Raw genomic sequence first — 18,750 nt, 5'->3', positions numbered from 1 at the left:
TGAGTATTTTTTTATCGATATGGTAATACTGTAGGTCTCAGCCTTACCTATGATTTCATACAACATATTTTCAAAATACCTCCGTAAAATAAGATATTTATTTAATATTATAGATTTTTTTTTCACTTAACATATACTATAAATAGCATTATAAGTTCCAAGCCGCAACACTCGATGATAGCTAAGAAAACTGAATTAGCGACTTAAATGCGACTCACCAGCGTCTGATGCGGCAGATTTTAAAATCTGTTTCAACTTCAGTATTGAGTTAACTCGTTGACCTCGTTTAATATCGCGAGATGAGAGATTAGAGGCGTTTAGCTTACTATTATATTTAATTTTAAATTCACAATACGAACATGGCATTGTTCAGAACATATCTTTTATGAAGCTCTGATATAGAGCTTCCAAAAACGAGTGTGTATTTATGAAGAATGAGATTTTCCAATATTTTTATCGAATCAGCTTTCGAGCTTCTCAGTTTCATCGTAAGTATATATATATTTAAAATAAATGAAATAAATGTATGTAGTGTGTGTGTGTGTGTAGTTTATAAAAAAAAATGGGTCTTTTGTTTGTTTGTGATATTTATTAGTTGCAGATATATTTTTCATGCTATCGAGTAATCAAAACGTAAAAAGTACACTACCAATAATGAAGGATACGGTATAACATACAAACAGTATTTTTATTGATATAGTATTTTTTTATATCTATACGGAAAGCCGAAACGAATTAATATTTTAAACGAATTTGAGAAACATTAGGACAGAACCAGATGAAGTTACTTTGAAGGCATCAACCCTACATGCTGAGATACTGCGGACGAGGACCCTTTCGCTCCTCCAACATACGCCAGGATATAACATACAAGTACATAAAATATTTACGTCCGAACCTGCCTATTAACTATTGACACATTAGTAACAAACATTGAGTTGCAATTCCATAAATATCATAGAAACCTTGAGGTTCAACGAACTGAAACTATCAATCATGGCGACATCTTGGTCCGACATCAAAACAAAGTATGATATCACTGAAAGACGAATAACAAGGCATTGATTGAACCACAGGAAAACCGTAATATTGGCTCGCTGGTGAATCGGTGAAACACTTACAAAATCGATAGCATACAAACAGCAAGCCCTATTTTTGTTGAAATTTTACACCCACAAAAACTTATCATTCAAAGTAGATTATAATACGAAACCAAAAAACTACACACATCAAATAAATAAATAGCTGAATGTCAACTCAAGTTAAATTCGATTGAGATATTTTTATAAGTTAGACTAATAAAATTAATTTAAACACAACATTATTCTCAATTATTACGATAAACTACTGACGAATAAACTAAAATTTATATTTTTTTGTGGCCGTTCAATAGGGAAAAGCCGCGTTGATGTTATTTACATCGTACAGATATATATTCTATTCGTTTCCAAACGGTGGCGTTACCGGGTACATGTGTGTTAAACAGACGGGGACGTCTTGAATCTGGAACACGGCGGAGGTAATTGAAAAGCTAAAACAAGCTTTTGTCTCAAGTAAATCTTGTTCCGACTAAGTGATCGTCAAATGAGTATTTCGTTATTTTTATTAAACTTTAATGTAGAAAGAAGAGTCAATTTTTATACTGTTTTCATAATAAATTTACACCTAATAAATGGGTTAGGATAAAGGAAAATTTATTAATTACTTACTAACTTTTGAGATACGGTTTTATTTCAATGTTCAAAACGAAAGCATCTTTACGTATAGATGAAAAAAAAAAGTAGATGTATAACATAGCTTTTAAAAAATATTTATATAGTAATCTAATAATAACCTTAACAACCTGCTTGCATCGATACCTGAAACTCTTTTATCGATAAATTAAACAATTATCATATAAACGAAATATATTATTGATAACATTAATAAAATTCAAACTGTTAAGTCAAATCAGAGCTATATTATCCTCGTATATAAATGTTTTTCTTTAGAGCAGTTTAAAAAAATATATTTCGTTGAAATCAAAGCAACTCCCATGATGTGTCGTAATGAAAACGTAAGACTGCTTATGAATGGACCAACGACATAACGAAATTACTGAGAAAGTTGGTAATTTAGTACTCGTAAGAAGAAAAATAACTATAATTTACATGGACCGCGGAAAGGAAAACTTGTATTATGCGACACTTGATTTTTTATTTGTCATATGTAATGATAATAATTCCATCGGATTCTTACAATTCAACATTCTTATTTAAAAAAAATAAGCTCTTAATGACACAGAAGAAAACTACTACTACAAAACTACTGTTATTTTAGATTGAAAATAGGACCTGGTCTACGGAAAAATATAACAAATGTGGAATTATATTAAAATGAAAATGTTTTAAATAATCTACTTATTTAAATAAAGCGACCTTAGCACTTAACAAGCACAGTTTTTGTTATTTCTTCATTGAAATATCACACACGATGATACTTTAAGTATCTAGTGTATACACTAAGTTTCAACGTAAACGAAAACCCATCACTAAGAATACCTTAAGATCAAAACAAGCGAGTCTCGTCACGTAGTCGTCTACGATTTACGAATTTTACGTTGGTGACGGAAGTGTTCCTGAATATTAAGTTGTGTTTCCAACTTGATAAATTTTAATTTAATATATTTGAATCAAATTATATGGATATAACTTGTCACCTCTCTTCACCAACCGACATTTAGACCGATGTTTTTGCATTGTGCCAACACTAATTAATGAAATTCCTACAACTTGACCTTACTCATTATTATAATTACTTATATTATTTTTTAGATCATGATTTTCATTTGACCGCTGGTTCACGTCAGTATTTTATGTTATAACAGATTTATAGCACTGATTGCCAGCGATCATGCGATGTATTTTGAAGTTATGTTAACATAAAAAGTGAGAAGGATTCGATTCGAAATACCGATGTTATTGAGTACAGTAAGAATAATATATATATTAAAAAAATCTCGGATGAATATATACAAACCGCAGTCTGTATAAGGATCTTTACAAAAAAATATAAACTGTCAATGTCAGTTTACGTGTCTTTAAAAGAAATGAGCACGTGTTTCACAACTCTGCATCAAATTGCATGTCCCTATATAGTATCATAGTATCCCAGTCTGAGAAGGCTGTATGTACTCGTACACTGAGTCCTTCGTAGTGGTGTCAGTGGGCCAGGGTGAACGCCCCGTGACGTAATCATGTCGGGGTAACATTGAATGTTCAGATATAGATTAAAAACAAATCCACAGCACTAGAATATATCATATACAAGATTTAGTCATTATTATTATTATAAATAATTCACTTTGATTTGTAAATAGAATGTTAATAATTCGCTTTACACTCACAGCTCTTACCTGACACGTATTTGCTATTAAATAATAAATTATATGGCCGGTAGAATTTTTTTTTTTTTTAATTTCAAACAGCATTCTTTTCATATCATTTACCAGTATTATATATGTAAATTTATAACAAGAAATATATAAAAATAAAACTTGTCTCCGACTCCAACGTTACATTGATTTATAGCTTTAATTATCATATAAAGATACAATAACATATAACATAATATCATTAATTATATATGATAAATTTCTGTTAAAAACCAGGTCAATGCTGCAACTGTCGCCGGTTACAGCTGCGAGTGGAAATCTCTGGCGAATGGAAGATAAGTGAATGAGTGCTATTGAATTATTGGGTGAGAGTTATCATTCAGTGTCGCACTTAGCATTAGCAATGTAACAAATTATCAGATAAATCAACCATGATTTTGATAATTATATATCTTTGGATCAGAATGTTGTATGCTAATTTACTTTATACGGATCAAGGTCTGTCTGTAATGTTTTCAAGGCAGAAAGGATTTTAATGAAATTAACAAAATAGATATAAATTTAGGACAAATTATATAGATATTTTTTTTTAGGCCAAATAAACGAAGTCTAGTTATCCTATATGGCTACAACGTAAAAATTTAAACGCAAAAAATTGGTGAATATTTATTATGTACCCTAGTAATACTATCGTCTCTTCATACAGTATACATAACGCTTGTGGACTTGTATATTTATATAGCAACTGTGGAAGACAGTAAACATGTATGAGGCGTCTCTGTGCCGGCTGATAACGGATTTTCCATTTCCTTACATACGATTCATTTCCGACTGAAAAGGTTTGTGGGTCTGTGACGACGTTCATCGAGCCCTCATATCCAAGGATAGCATACAATCAATAAAACTTATATGAGTAAAAGTCGAATTAAAATATTTTTAACCATTGAATCAATAGATATACTATTGTATTATAGAAACTGAATAACAACTGTTACGTCATTAACAGGTTGTGACGTCACAACACTTCCTAGAACCTTTCAGTTGACCCGCGATCTTTGCTTTAATGGGACGAAATTACTGAGATAAATCGGAATAAAATAGGAGCTTACGTTACATGCATCTGACACATTAATTACTCATATATAAAATGATAAATATTTTGCAATAATTATCACATACAGACGACTTATTACATAAAAATAAATAAATTTGATTGTCCGTCTGTTACTACTCGAGCACCCATTTTTTCTGAATCCATATATATATATATTATATTATATATATATATTATATTATATATATATATATATATATATATATTATATATTGTCTCTCTGTCTGTTTGTTACGATAAATGTTTGACTGGTATGGACTAATTTTAAGGGAACTTTCACGATCATATAGCTTATGTTCTTTTATAGTAAAGAAAAGTCTAATCCGTGCGGACAAAGTCGGGGGCACAGCTAGCTTTAATATATAATTATCTATCAGAATTCACAACATTTTACCGTACAGATGTTACGAGCAAATTAATGTTGCATTGGGAACAATTAGCTTCATTTCAAAAAACAAGTTGAAGATGAAAGCGGTTAAGGAACTATATATTAAATATAAGATTAGATTTGAAAAAATATTAAAATAGTTTAACTTATTTATCACGTAATAAAAATGTATATTTTCCTTTTAAACACTATAAATCAAAATTTTGTTGCACCAACAATACAGTGTAACAACAAATTTCAAAATGCCACAATCCAATGGATTATGTATGAAGAAAACTGCGCCTACCACAAGTTTGCATGGCCATACGTAAACCAGATTACAGTTCGTTCAAAAGTTACTGTGTTCCACGAGGCTATATTTTAAGGCTGCAGTGCCATTAGAACGGGTTCATTTCACCACATACCGAGCGTTTCGAGTTACTCAATAATAAACCTACGCTATTGCTATCATATACGAAGTTTTATGAATGAAAAACTAAAAAAGCTCTGTATGTAATGACCATGCAGACATATGATAAGGTTAGTTGCATTACGAATAGCATTATAATGTTAAACGCCTCGCAACGCTCCCCCCCCCCTCCAGACCTATCGGCTTTCGTAACGCACATGAATCATTGTTGTACCAACATTCGTAAGGCTTGCCAAATATTGGTGACCTGTAACCTACATATGACGTAAAGGTCAAGCGACACCGATTACTGATTAAGGACTTATTTATAATTGGCCAACAATACGAAAAAAAAAATAATATTATGTAAAAAAAATCATTTAATGTGATATATTTTAATGTACAACTTATATCATTTCGTCTCGTTATTGCATGTCGCATTACAGCCCTTCCTGGAGAAGGGTTAAAGTGATAAGAGCTTTGCAAAGCCCTGTTATTCTTACTTGTTTATATCGCACATAACATATTCTTTCAGATTATGTATTTCATTTATACCAAAAAAATATATTTGAACTGTTCCATTGAACAGTTTGTTTGAAAATATTTTATATAAAATCGTAATTTTCTTATAAGTGATATAAAATTGTACTTTTTAAATTTTTTATAAAAAATATGATATCTTCTTCAATCAATCAATGAAAAAAAAACATTTTGACTGATTTAAAATTATCTCATGATGAAAAAGTTCAAAGCCAGTATTGATTTCAATAAAAAAAAAATATATATGATGTTGGTACATCCAAGGACAACTTTGTTAGTTTTACCAATTATCTAGATAAAAATAAATCAAAAGACATTATTATGACCAAGTAAATAAAATTGTTGTCAGGAGTCATTACAATGGAATGTTAAGACTTATAATGATACTGTAAAAGTGACCCTTACCTCCTCAATATCCTTATGGAATTTTATTGGCCTCAATAAGTAGAACTGCACGGAGAAGTATACAAAGTTGATGACAATAAACACACAGTTCCACACAACAGCGTCTAGGTAACACTCAACACTCCAAGCCCACAATCCTGAGAATGAGCACCCCAGGATAAGGGCTACTCGTAACCATATAAGACCACTTGGAGTGTGCGGTGCAAGGAACGACAATAAAAAGAACACATTGGCCGTCTGAAAAAATATATGGTTAATGGGACGCCACTTCGGGCAGTGATTTAAGTACACATCCCACATGGAGGGTCTCTCTTGTATTGTAACATTCACAAAATCATTAGGGGTGGGAGCCCTCGATGTAGCCTCCAACAACCCCATGTCTGTGGTTGACTCTACGTCACTCTCCGTCGTGGGCACCTCTGAGACATTCTGTAAACCAGTAATCATCCCGATCGCTAAGGCACTGAGAAACAACATAGTCCCACCGAATAAAACACTCCCAGTCCATCGATGTGTTACCCACAACGTTTGGCATTGGCGCGCTATTTTATTTTCACTCTTACACAGCTGTTTTTAAATATTTTTTTATTAACATGAAGGTATCTTCGATTTTTTTATGTTACGTTTTGTTCCTAAAAAATAATTTACTAAAACACAAATTCCTACAACACAACTAAAATTAGATAACCTATTGCAAAATAATGTAATTAAAACGCGATATAAAAATAGATACAACAGTGAAAAATAAAATATTAGAAAACAGTGAAGCAAACAATCGAAGCCTGCAGAATGACAGCCTAGGATCGCTGTGATCGCGCTTGTAGCTTGACAAGTTTACAAAATTTACAATACTATGACAATCAACCTCAGTGTTGTCCACAGAACATATTATTGAATAGTACTATTTTTTCTAACGATTATTTCTATATATTTAAAAAAAAAAAGATTTTTTCTTTTAAATACTTAAATATATGGAATTTTAAATATGTGTAATTAACTTTTCTTTTTTGTAAACTACGTATTTGTGTAACCCAAATAATGGTGTCAATAAACAGTACTACGGTTTGGGCAATGGATTTAATTTAATATAGTGCATAGACTATATAAAATACTTATGAATATATTTTACTTGTCAAATATAATTCTAAATCTGTTGTCAAAATAAATGTTATACTTGAGTGTAGTGGCGACTTGTTTATTTTTATTGGAGAATATAGTTTAAAATGTGTCCCTAGATGATATACTTACAATGGCTGTTGTTCCTTATGAAATGTTATTACATCCAGAGCTTTTACCTAATGAAAAGTTAATTCAAATCATTCATGAGGTAACCCAATTTTCTTTAATATTTTTATTGAAAGACTTTTAAACATTTAAGTGTTGGATAATAAATTTCAGAGACATCTACGAATTCCGAATCTATCAAATATGTCAAGGCCTGAGCTATTAAGATTATTTCATCAGTTTTGTCTTCCTTACGGTCAAAGAAGGTATAGAGATTCTGGAAGAGGCAAAATACTGAATAAGTGCCGTCAGCTATCTCCAGATAGAACAGTTACAATGGCTATAAGTGATAAACAAAGAAACAGCCCAACATGCTCGCAAGTGTCAGATAATGGCCCAAATAAAATATTACATCGCTCAAATGAAGATCACCCTGAACCAGCTCCAGATCTACTGTCGGGTCAGATAAAAAGAATAAAAATTGATAGATCAACACCTAACGGTTCAGGTGCGAAGAGGAAGTCAAATGTAGATCCTGTAAGTTGTGTTATTGATGACTACAGAACGAATTCAATGTTGATAAATGTATATGTAATGGACTAAAACAACTGCTGTAGAAAGTTTTTATTAAATATCATAAAAAATCATAAATTTAAATCTTTCAAATTCAATTAATCAAGAAATAATTTTTTTGATTACATTCTTAAATTTCAGCAATAATAAAAACATTTTGTTTTTGCAGGTAAATATTTCTTCAGACTGTCCGCCTCCGAAAAAGAATAGAAAACCCATTACATGGCCATGATTACAAGAAAATTTGTTTCCTTTGTACATATGTATAGTATTTCTTAACTAATACTAAGGATAACCATGAAATTAAACATGTATTTAATCAAAGTTCTGCACAAACAATGTCCTATTCCTTTCTACTTTTATCTTCAACTGTGACTGACATAGAAATTGAGCTTTCCAGTTTATCTGAATGCTTATGGTATATGTTCGCAAGCTTTTTAACTTATACAACTAATTTAATAGATTTTTTTACTATCGGTCTTTTTATTATACTCTCAACTACAGGTCGACAAAGGTTGAACTGCTTAGGCCCCAATTTAACTAAACCAACCCAACTGTTTAACTTTACTATCAATAACAGTGTGCTCGGTTTTAATAATTTACTCATATAATATTCATGAGCTCGTTTTAAAAATAATTCACAATCTGTAAGCTCTGGCTGGTTATAATGTCAAAAATGACATATGTTTATAAAAAAAATTATATATTGATATTCAACAAAACAAACGTTGACACTGACAAAATATTTCATGATTCTAGTGTGAATGAAGCCATAGCGCAAATATATATATATCGACGTTTTAAACGAGCAAATACAAAAGCTATGAACGACCCGGTCCCTAGAAGTGTGAAGTCTGTAAAAAGTAGACTAGACACGATTAACCAAAGCGAAGATTTTGGAAAGAGACCCGCTAATGTGTCGAGGGTTCAATCTCATTTCTTGGTCCCGTCCGACAAACTGGACAAAGTTACCAGAAGGGTCATCGCGCCTTACGCGCAAATAGAAAGGAAGGGCCTTAAAGAAGAAGAAGTTAAGGAAGGGACTTATCTAGATATAAATCGGTTTAATGTCTTTTTGGAAGACACCGTCGACCTTGAGTCTTTGCTATACGAAACTGCTAATGTTTTAAAAACAATCACCAACAGCTCAGGTTTGGGGGCCTTTTAAGTGTTCATTAGCTTTTAAAAGTTTCTTTTTTTTGGTAAATGAAATGTACTTAGGCTAGCGACTTTGACAGCATCACCAGGTGACGGGGGCGGTCAATGACACCCGTATGTTTTATTGACATAAGACATTTCCTATCATTTTAGGTGTATTTTTATACATCGTCAACAAACTGAAGAATGAAATCGTTTTAATGACTCAAAATACAAAGAACCCAGAGCGCCACGAAGTTAACATACCGATTGGTTAGCAAATACAAAATATATATTATTATCTTTTTTATCATAGGAAGGAATATATTTTCGAAAGGAATATTTTGATTGATTAAATTGAGTTTTTACAGCGATTTATAAACTATACACCGCTGCTTAGAGGCGTTGGTGGTTATTTCATTAAACTAATAAATTCTGTCGAATTGTAGTTAACGCATTATTTGGCTGATATTTCCTTTTTGTATAAAACCCTCTAAAATGAAACAGAAAAAACAATAGTTGTGCGTGGAGTCCCTGAGCGCGGAAGAAATGAACCTTCGTAATGTTGTTATGAAAACAAGAAGGAGTAGAAATAGATTTTTAAGGAATTGTTAGTTTTTCTTTAAGACAAACTTTATTAATTCCAAGGAGCGTTACACGTTTAACGCAACCTTGTCAGATGTCACATAAGAAGTTTCACTTCGTAACTTGTAATTTATGAGTGACCATCAATCCGACTCAACATTTATTGTAGAGGAAGGGAAAATAATAGCAGCTCATGTAGCAGCCACCAAAACCTACCTTCACGTAGAGGACGTCCAGCGCGATCGAAGGTTCTCCGAGGGTCTTAAATGGATAGACGCCAAAGTGGCACTCTGCATGCCCGTCGTCAAACCAGATGGAGACTGCTACGCTGTTCTCGAACTGTACAGGAACTACCCTGAAGCTTACGATCATGTGAGATTATGATGGACAAGAAAGCCTTATATATGTTGTTTTTTTTCCATTTAATATGCTGCATAATACGATTATTATAGTACCTAGCTATTCCGGGTACAAGTTTAGAGTTTTGGTATTGAAACCACGGTTTAGCTGAGAACTAAATTTTATTAATATTGCGATAAGAGTTCGAAATTTCCATTTATACCTTAATAACGAGGTTTTTAACTTTTTATTATATTTTCTCATATATTTAAAAATTAGAGTATCGCGGACGATTTATAAAATAGTAAAGTCTAAACTCTAGCCTTCAAGTTGGCAATTCAAACCCATTGATAAAAAGTATTTCACATTACTATTTTTCAAACACAGAAATATTAGATAGAATATGTAACATTTACTTTCATGTCGGCTTTACTCTTATTTGGCCAACATTTACAACCCCACTTCAGGAAAACTTTCATCTCTAAGAACATTCTTTTAGAATGTAATGTAGAGTCGATTTTTATTAGTTATTACAGCGAGATACCAACCAGAGATCTGTGAGTGAGGAGAGGCTGTATAATGAATAATCTCATCACTTGACTCTTCTTTTTCCCTTAACTCGTCTCCCTCCAGAACATAGTTTACACAGTTATAAGTGTGTCGTGCTGGGCGGGTGCCGCGGTGCATCAAGCGCAGGAAAGGGTCACCTTGCAACGGACCGCTCATCTTAATCAGGAACTACGAGCGTTGCTTCACAACTACTTCTGCGACCTGGCCTCGCTCGACACCATGCTAACTGACATGCTGGTGAAATTAATAGCTTTTTATTTGACCCCGAGTAATACAATACTTATTTGTGGTCTTTAAAATTAGAGCAATGTTATATTTTAATCTTTACGATCAAAGAATGTAAAACAATCTTTTAGGCAGTTATAAAATCTTTCGTGGGAGCAATGCGCAGCAGTTTCTTTATAATAGATAAAGAAAACGTGAGCGGTAACTTGCTAGCGGATATGTGGGATGACGGCTGGGGAACAGAACGGTCCACGATTCCCAGGAAAAAGATGAGAGTTAAGTTAGTATCTGATACAGGACCCAGACCTTAGCATTAGCTAATAATCTCCGTCGAACTAAACACGTAGCGTCTCCAGTTTATTCATAAATATCTGAACTTGATAGAATTAAATATTATAAACGAAACGTTCACTTCTTGAAATAATAGCTTTACGAACTAAGAACAAAATCATCAACGGTTAGTAAAAAGTCTTTGACGACGATCTGATCTCAGATATTATGTAAAATAAACGTGACATAAATTATAGTATGGATAGTCTATAGCAAAAACAAAGACTTGCTTTGTAAATAGTCTCAGTCAAGAGTTGACCCCAGCGGGTCTTGTCGCCAAAACCGGCGAAGCGATAAACGTTCGTGACGCATACAAGGACCCACGGTTCTCTAAAGAGATCGACCCCACCACCGGGACTGTGGTCAGGTCGTGCCTGGTGTCACCCATTTTGGACAAAAAAGGAGTCATTGGTGAGTTAAATATGAATATTTATAATTTAAGTCGGTGTGCTGTCCCTGTTGAGACTGAATTTAATTCTATTTTCCTACTGAATTTCTTCAAAAATATTTATAGAACTCAATCTCCTCAGGTGTAGTCCAACTGACAAACAAAACAAACAGCCAACCGTTCTCAGTCGAAGACGAGGTGGTCTTCGAAGTGTTTACGAGCTACTGTTCCCTCATCGTCCACTTCAACAACATGCAGCAACAGAAGATATATCACGTGCGTCAAACATCCCTCATACGAGACGACTATAACATAACCCCGATAACTTTAAAATATATACAAAACAATCAAAATAATGCTGTGGATCCAAAATTTCATAGTATTGATAAATAAAAATTTATATATATTTAATTTTCACTGAAGGAAAACCTGAACAAAGTGTACAACGACCTCATGCATCTACATTTGAGTCCGTGTCGCCACGACATGGACGAAATAATGGAGACCAACGGAATAATCTTGCCGCCGAGTAATTTTAAAAGGTTTAACAAACAATACACGGTTTATTGCTTAAGTCTCCTCTCGGTGAACGGTCCATCATCAAATATATATGAATGTAGTTACAACTACCACATCAGCGAGGGTAGCAAGGAGGACATGCCGGGGCTGGTGTGTCACATGTTCGTGGAGACCTTCGCCGACAAGAAGTTCGAGCGCGAGAGCCTCGCCGACTTCACGCTCACCATCCTCAGCTGCTACAGGAACAACCCCTACCATAACGCCGAGCACGCGTTTTGCTTCACCCACACCATGTTCCTGATATTGACCAACAATAACGGATACTTCGACTTCGTCGAGGTCAGTTCTGGTTCTTAGAACTCAATTCATTTTTCGACACGCGCGATGTGTTCAGCTTACATCAGTAATTCTTAGGTTTTGCATATCCTGGAGCAATCTTACATTGATAACAATGATAGGGAGCTCGTGCAGTGATGTTCTTATCATCAGAACAATGTTAAGCTGATTCTTAAATTAAAATTTAATGTTATCTAAAATTTAATTCAAAATACTTATTGACTGAAAAAAGAGCAAAATTTTGCTTGATTAGGGATTTTCTTTGTGGTTTCCAGACATGTTTTTAGCATGGTCATCTCAATCAATTGAAAACATTTATACCCTGGCATTCCGCCACAATCAAACAATGAGGGCAATACATATACCGCCTTTTGATGCAAGTGCCATCAATAGCAAGTTATGGCCCCGCACCTAGCTATAGCATATTTACCACCGGCACGTACGTTTAGACGGCAGCCCTGATGCTATCCGGTCTTTGTCACGATCTGGACCACCCGGGCTACAACAACAACTTCCTGTCCCTCTGCAAACACCCCCTGGCCCTCATGTACCGCTCGTCGATGTTGGAGTATCATCATTACTTCCTCGCCAAAAAAGTCATTGAAGTAAGAAGCGCTTAATTAAATAATACAAATAATGCTAAATGTATTAGTTACGAACTCATTAATTTCAAAGTCTTTGTTTTTGTAGACCGGAGTTTAATTGACAAGTAAAGAATCTTTATTTTACGTGAAGTACGGTTAGCATTCAGAAAAATTAACCGAGTGATAAGTTTAACTATCTCCTAGGATAAGAAATTACTGATCAACGTGCCCCTGGCCGACCGGGAGCGCATCTTAGAAGAAATGAAGTATGATATCCTGTGCACGGATCTCGCTATATACTTTCAGGTATTTTTTATATGTTTGCCTCATTCAATAAATTGGTTCTGACAGAATATACAGATCCTAATATCAAATTTACGAGAACCAATCTCCGCAGGTCAGAGCTCAACTCACGCCGCTAGTGGCCGAGTGCTGTTTCGACTGGACGGACAACACTCATCGCAGCTTACTCAAAGTTAATACGACATGTGCTCGCAGTTCGAGCTGCGTCCGTACAAACTTAACATGATATATTCATTGACACGAGCGCGGTCCAGCCGTTTCTGGTTAGCGGAATACGCATTCTCAATCTCTGTAGTCACATCGGGCGGACATTTGTTAGGTTTTTTGGTTCCCGTTCTAAGCTCTTTAATTTAATTCACAAGTTCTTTGAAGGTCCGGTAGTTTATTTGGCAAAGTGACTGTAATTCGAATAACCTAAAGCGGCAGGTTTGGTCCAAGTCCGTGTTGATGGATATCGCATTCTATGTTTTCTATCGGGATTTTATTTTTTAGTGAATTTTGATCAACTGACTAATAAACTTAATATATTCAAGGGAATTTTGATGACGACGAGCGATCTCTCCGGCTGCTGTAAACCATTCGGTGTGTCGAAAGCTATCGCCGAATCTGTTTACGAGGAATTCTACAAGCAGGCACAAACATTCAATTTATATTTTAAAGCAAAAATAGTTTTTTTGCTGCTAACTATTTATGACTCTATTACCTAATGACTCCAAACACGAGCGAAATGAAACATGGAAGTCTTTTGCAAATTGGCGAAGCGGCGTTCGTGTTGCAGAACTGTACGTCCTTTAACCTCTTGTGGGATTTTAACCATGTTAATACAAATAACTTTAAATAAGCAATGCTTACAGTTCCCATTGTTATGGATCCTAGTATATTTAATAACGGATACCAGAGTTAAATTAATGTTCTGTAGTAGTGAATTACGCTCAGCAAAGACTTGGCTCTAAATACACGGGGAACCGTTGTGTTGGGCTCGATACCCAACAGTCAACACATCCGTTACAGAACAAATGACACCCTGTACTGTAACTCTAGACGTGTAGGCCAATGACACATCAATTATGTAGGGTGACAAAGAGAGGCGTATGGGCTACACTCCCCTCAGCATGATGGACCGCCGTCGCTCCGTCAATCAGCCCGCGGAACAGATACAGTTCCTATCAGTGGTGGTGCTGCCGTGTCTGTTGCTGCTGCAGAACATCTTCCCCAACACGGCGCAACTCACGGAGAACTGTCGGTAAGGGCCACACAGACTTCTAAGTAAACTAGCACTTCATAGTAAGTACAGAAGTTGTAAAAGGAAAGCTTCACAAAATGTTATTTATTCTAAAACTTATACTAACATGCTGGGTCCTCGCTGCTAACATGTTAAGAAGACAATTATGTCATGATCTGAAATTAAGGGTTTGTTCGAACTACAGTTACAGATTTGTTTTTCAATGTTCTGTGTTACTTCCAGTAACGTCCTACAAAGTGGCTGAAGCCAGTATTTATAGTTTTCAAATAAAAGCTGATACTTGAATGTTGCCAGTAGAAAATTACAAAGGTTCAGTATTATAATTAATTATAACTAGTCCTAAAAGTAATTCTAAGGATTGTAGTATTTCATAATTAGTACGGCACGGATGGCACCATGTGTAACATGTTTCTATGTAGCAAGACCCAAGAAGCTTGGCACGAAGAGATCGAGATACGAGGACAGAAGCTCTGGCGACAGGACGACTCCATCGGCAGCGCCAGCAGGACGCGGCTCATGCTTAAAGCCGACAGCGAAATCAATTAAACATGTTGGACTATGTTACGTCCTATGAAGATTGAGCTGTCCAAGGTTTTTGTATCGTGTAATAAAGAAATCTACGCTGTTTATTTTTACAATTATCACTTCGCATATTTTAATTTAATGGACTTCAATAGTTACTAAACAATTAAAGTAGAGAATAAACAGATAGTTTTTCAATTTTCGATATATTGATTTGACTTTATATATCTTTATTGACGTTTTGGAAATGTCGTTTGTCTCAATTTTAATCCGCTAACGATCTGTATACAACTCATGTCACCTGACTCATAACGTTAACAAGTCAATAACTAGTCGGCATTTTTATTATTGTTATGCACAATTCGAGAATGTGACGTGACGTCTGACGTTTCGTTTGAACTTTGACGTAGGTAAATAAAGTAACAAGTGTCATTTTGTATTTTTTATTTATGAATATTTTTAACTTGAATAATGATAACACCGGTGTACTGTGATATGACCTCTATTGCTAACGTTGTCCTCCCGATTCGTATAAAATAAAACTATAGCTAATTTACATCTATATATTTATTATAGATTTCTCAAACGTCTGCATCGCAACACATTTTTAGTCTTATAATGGCAACATTATTATGAGATACATAAAAAAAAAATACGAAAAATAAAATGGTGTTAAAAAAAATCATTTTGAAATAATGTCACCATACCACTACACCAAAGTGAAGCACCTTAAACTATCGATCGAGTTCCTAATACACAATAAATACACATGTAATTTTTCAACTTACAATGATTAAAACAATGGGAGTTTAAGCATAAATACAAAGTTACGAGATTATTATAAATATATTCCAGCAACGAACACGAGTAAACAATAACAGTCATAATGCCTAAACGTTAAACTATTACTCAATACTCAATAATTTGTTCTAAATTTACTCAAAAAGCCACCAACAATACATAATGTGAACCGTTTTATATTTTTCGTCTTCAGCGGAATGAGTGCGTGAATTTATTGCGGATTGTGATTTTATTCAAAAATATGTTTATTTTTTTTTTCTCCTAACACTTAAATGTTAATTTGAAAACATTCAATTCATTGAACTTTAAAACGACTTACAAACTCACCCGAACAAATCATAATGAGGAACGGCCTCGGAGATGATACAGTTTACAAAAGTACTCGAGCAATTTCATTGGATTTAATTAATTTAAACATTTATATAACACAAACGTCAACAGTATATTTGTCTTGGACCAGCCAATAGGTGAGTGTGAGTCATATTAGAGTTCTCAGTATCCCGGTTATGGGTTCCGAATCTTGCCGGGGACATAATTCTTATCAATGGATGGTTCCTGTAGGAACATATGCAGGCATCTCTCATTCTGGGCCAGCGGGTGGCCAGCTATTTTGTTTATAAACACCTCAAGACCTGCAAAAGAAGGTCACAAATATATTTTACATATAATCATATTGTTAATCATTCGAGAGACGAATTTAAATTCATATAGAATAGTTATTTTTTTGAAACGAGTCAGGGTGTTATAGGTTAATATCTTAAGCAACTGAATTACAATATACCGTAGTTAGTAGGTTCTAGTCCTGCTTGCATACATTTTTCGGTCAACTTTGCATTTCAATGTGAAATTATTGCAAATAAACTTTACATTTTTCTAAATGATTGTTTAGGTACTTGTAGTGTACTTGGACAAAAAATAGTTTAGCTTTGAAGGAAACTATATGTAGAAATACTGAGTTCTTAGTAAACTAACCGACACATTATATAAGGTGTTCTATGTATAGCAAGACTTGGGGATACATAATAACTTAATAAGATTACGCATGCTGTTGAAAGACGATATATAAAATATAAATATGATTTTCATACAAAAATAAGTAATATTATGATTTTTAATGATAGTTTTATGAAGAAAAGTAAATGATAACATCAAAAAGCAATATAGCCAACTAGGACTATACAAACGCCACATAGCTAGCATTTTTATATTAAAATACATTGAAATGATTCACTCGATGACATCACTAGAATGTATTTTCTATAATTTAAAGCATACTAGATTTAACGCATGGCTTTTGCTAGCATTTCTAATGTTAAAATTAATTCAAAATTCATGATACAAATTGTTCAAATTTTTTGTTAGAATATAATGAATGCTTAAGTGTATATTGTTTAGTTATTATTGTAAGTTATAAGAATGTTACTTATTTACATCACGTAATAAAATGTAATAGAATTAACTGCTTATAGCATGACAACAAAAATGTCTCACCCTTTCTACGATCTTCAATGAATTCCTCTTCAAATATGCCATCGTCACCTCTGAATGGGAGTTGTCTTTTTAATGCTTTGCCGGGCAAGGACGGAACTACAATCTGATATATAAAAAAATATAAGTTCTCCAATTTTTTTACGATATTTTAATGCATTTTTGAAAAAAAATATGACTCATGCATTAAATGCAGCGAAAAATTACCAAAAATTTATTAATTCATTTTTATTTTGTTTTTTGACAATGTCACATTATCTAAAACCATTGTAGCAAGCATAACGCACAGCTTTGTGTAAATGACAAGCTTGACAAATGAATCACACGAAAGTTTAATAGTTTGATAACAGAATTTCACATTATCAGTTCACAGCACAAACCTTACTGTCTCTTTCGAGTTCATTTCTTAACCATTCGAAGTCGCTGTACCGTCGTCGGACGCTAGACTCTTTCACTTTAAACACCGGGAGATTGGTCTGGAAACGGGAAATACGAAATGTTGGTCATTATCGACATTCGGCTATCAATAGGCCTCACAGTTACGCGATACGCCCACCAAAACGACGAAGCGATGGACGACTTCGCGTGATCTTCTAATCCAATTATGCTCTAGTAACTGCCGATATCCTGCCACCACTTACCCTCATGCGAACTTCATAATCCGTAAAGCGTTTTTTTCCAACTCCCATCGTAACTGGATTCACCACGTCGATTTCTAAGAAGTTCGCGGGGGCAGCGTAAGCATCGTCCAAAGTTTGTTTTTTAACGTTTAACCGCCTGGTTGCGTCGGCTGTCGTATCTTCAGCCATCATAACGCTTTTTGGACAAACAATTACAAACTAATAAAGACGGTTCACTAATCAAAACGCAAATGAATTTGACAAGAATGCAACATAGTTGACGTTTGTCATGACATATATAGGAGTATTGCGTTCGGAAACAGATTTAATGATATCATTAGAATAGATATTATATTATTCAAGTATACAATTTATCTTTAATATTGTGATCAAGCAATTTTTTTTTTATTTAATTAAAACGAAGACGTTTATTGTTTAGTATGAAAAAATATTTTTAAATTTGCAAAAATACAAATACTGAACAAACGAGTGCCCAGATAAATTGAGGATGAACTATAATAACGATGACTAAGTATAAATGCGATCATGATCGGTTTTTAATTTTAGAGTAACTTATCAATTATATGTACTACTATATTTTATAATCTAAAAAGAATGACGCTTAAAAAAATGATATTCTTAACATTGATATATGCATATATTATTGCATGTGACAATCTTATCTGTGTTTTATTTATTTATATATTGCCAGAATTTATTTATATAAGAAAAAAGCAAAAGGAATAAAAATTTGA

The 18,750-nt window shown here is 33.8% G+C and overlaps 4 protein-coding genes across 6 annotated transcripts in view; 2 read left to right on the top strand and 2 right to left on the bottom strand.

Annotated features, from left to right (window-relative positions):
* Positions 1-7,045, bottom strand: part of LOC116769445 (blood vessel epicardial substance-like) — a 32,294-nt gene extending 25,249 nt beyond the window's left edge. For both annotated transcript variants that reach the window (XM_061522591.1, XM_032660542.2), the window contains exon 1: positions 6,209-7,045. In XM_061522591.1, the coding sequence (XP_061378575.1) occupies positions 6,209-6,685 (477 nt within the window). In that variant the 5' untranslated portion in view covers positions 6,686-7,045. The remainder of the gene's footprint in view (positions 1-6,208) is intronic.
* A 303-nt stretch (positions 7,046-7,348) lies between these two features.
* On the top strand, positions 7,349-8,479 carry LOC116769824 (uncharacterized). Its single transcript, XM_061522484.1, has 3 exons — positions 7,349-7,535; positions 7,607-7,969; positions 8,175-8,479. The coding sequence occupies exons 1-3, from the start codon at positions 7,458-7,460 to the stop codon at positions 8,235-8,237; spliced, it is 504 nt and encodes a 167-aa protein (XP_061378468.1). The 5' UTR covers positions 7,349-7,457; the 3' UTR covers positions 8,238-8,479.
* Positions 8,480-8,586: 107 nt separating this feature from the next.
* LOC116769498 (cAMP and cAMP-inhibited cGMP 3',5'-cyclic phosphodiesterase 10A-like) lies at positions 8,587-15,518 on the top strand. 2 transcript variants are annotated; one of them, XM_061522482.1, is made up of 15 exons: positions 8,587-9,156; positions 9,317-9,415; positions 9,897-10,099; positions 10,700-10,873; positions 10,993-11,141; positions 11,433-11,602; positions 11,722-11,855; positions 12,003-12,121; positions 12,200-12,437; positions 12,884-13,039; positions 13,223-13,324; positions 13,416-13,493; positions 13,855-14,103; positions 14,395-14,564; positions 14,984-15,518. In XM_061522482.1, the coding sequence occupies exons 1-13, from the start codon at positions 8,673-8,675 to the stop codon at positions 14,026-14,028; spliced, it is 2,280 nt and encodes a 759-aa protein (XP_061378466.1). In that variant the 5' UTR covers positions 8,587-8,672; the 3' UTR covers positions 14,029-14,103; positions 14,395-14,564; positions 14,984-15,518. The 2 variants fall into 2 exon arrangements, with proteins under 2 accessions (XP_061378466.1, XP_061378467.1); XM_061522483.1 differs by lacking the exons at positions 13,855-14,103; positions 14,395-14,564; positions 14,984-15,518 and adding an exon at positions 13,125-13,143 and having other exon boundaries at positions 13,416-13,435.
* On the bottom strand, positions 15,516-18,264 carry LOC116769500 (sorting nexin-12). The gene is made up of 4 exons (XM_032660615.2): positions 18,017-18,264; positions 17,756-17,851; positions 17,379-17,481; positions 15,516-16,519 (listed from the first exon to the last, which is right to left on the bottom strand). The coding sequence occupies exons 1-4, from the start codon at positions 18,185-18,187 to the stop codon at positions 16,392-16,394; spliced, it is 498 nt and encodes a 165-aa protein (XP_032516506.1). The 5' UTR covers positions 18,188-18,264; the 3' UTR covers positions 15,516-16,391.
* Positions 18,265-18,750: the final 486 nt, after the last annotated feature.

Source organism: Danaus plexippus, chromosome 14, assembly GCF_018135715.1.
Source record: "Danaus plexippus chromosome 14, MEX_DaPlex, whole genome shotgun sequence".
NCBI classification, from domain to species: domain Eukaryota; kingdom Metazoa; phylum Arthropoda; class Insecta; order Lepidoptera; family Nymphalidae; genus Danaus; species Danaus plexippus.
Note: the sequence above shows the minus strand (reverse complement) of the source record. Positions and strands in the feature narration are given on the sequence as shown.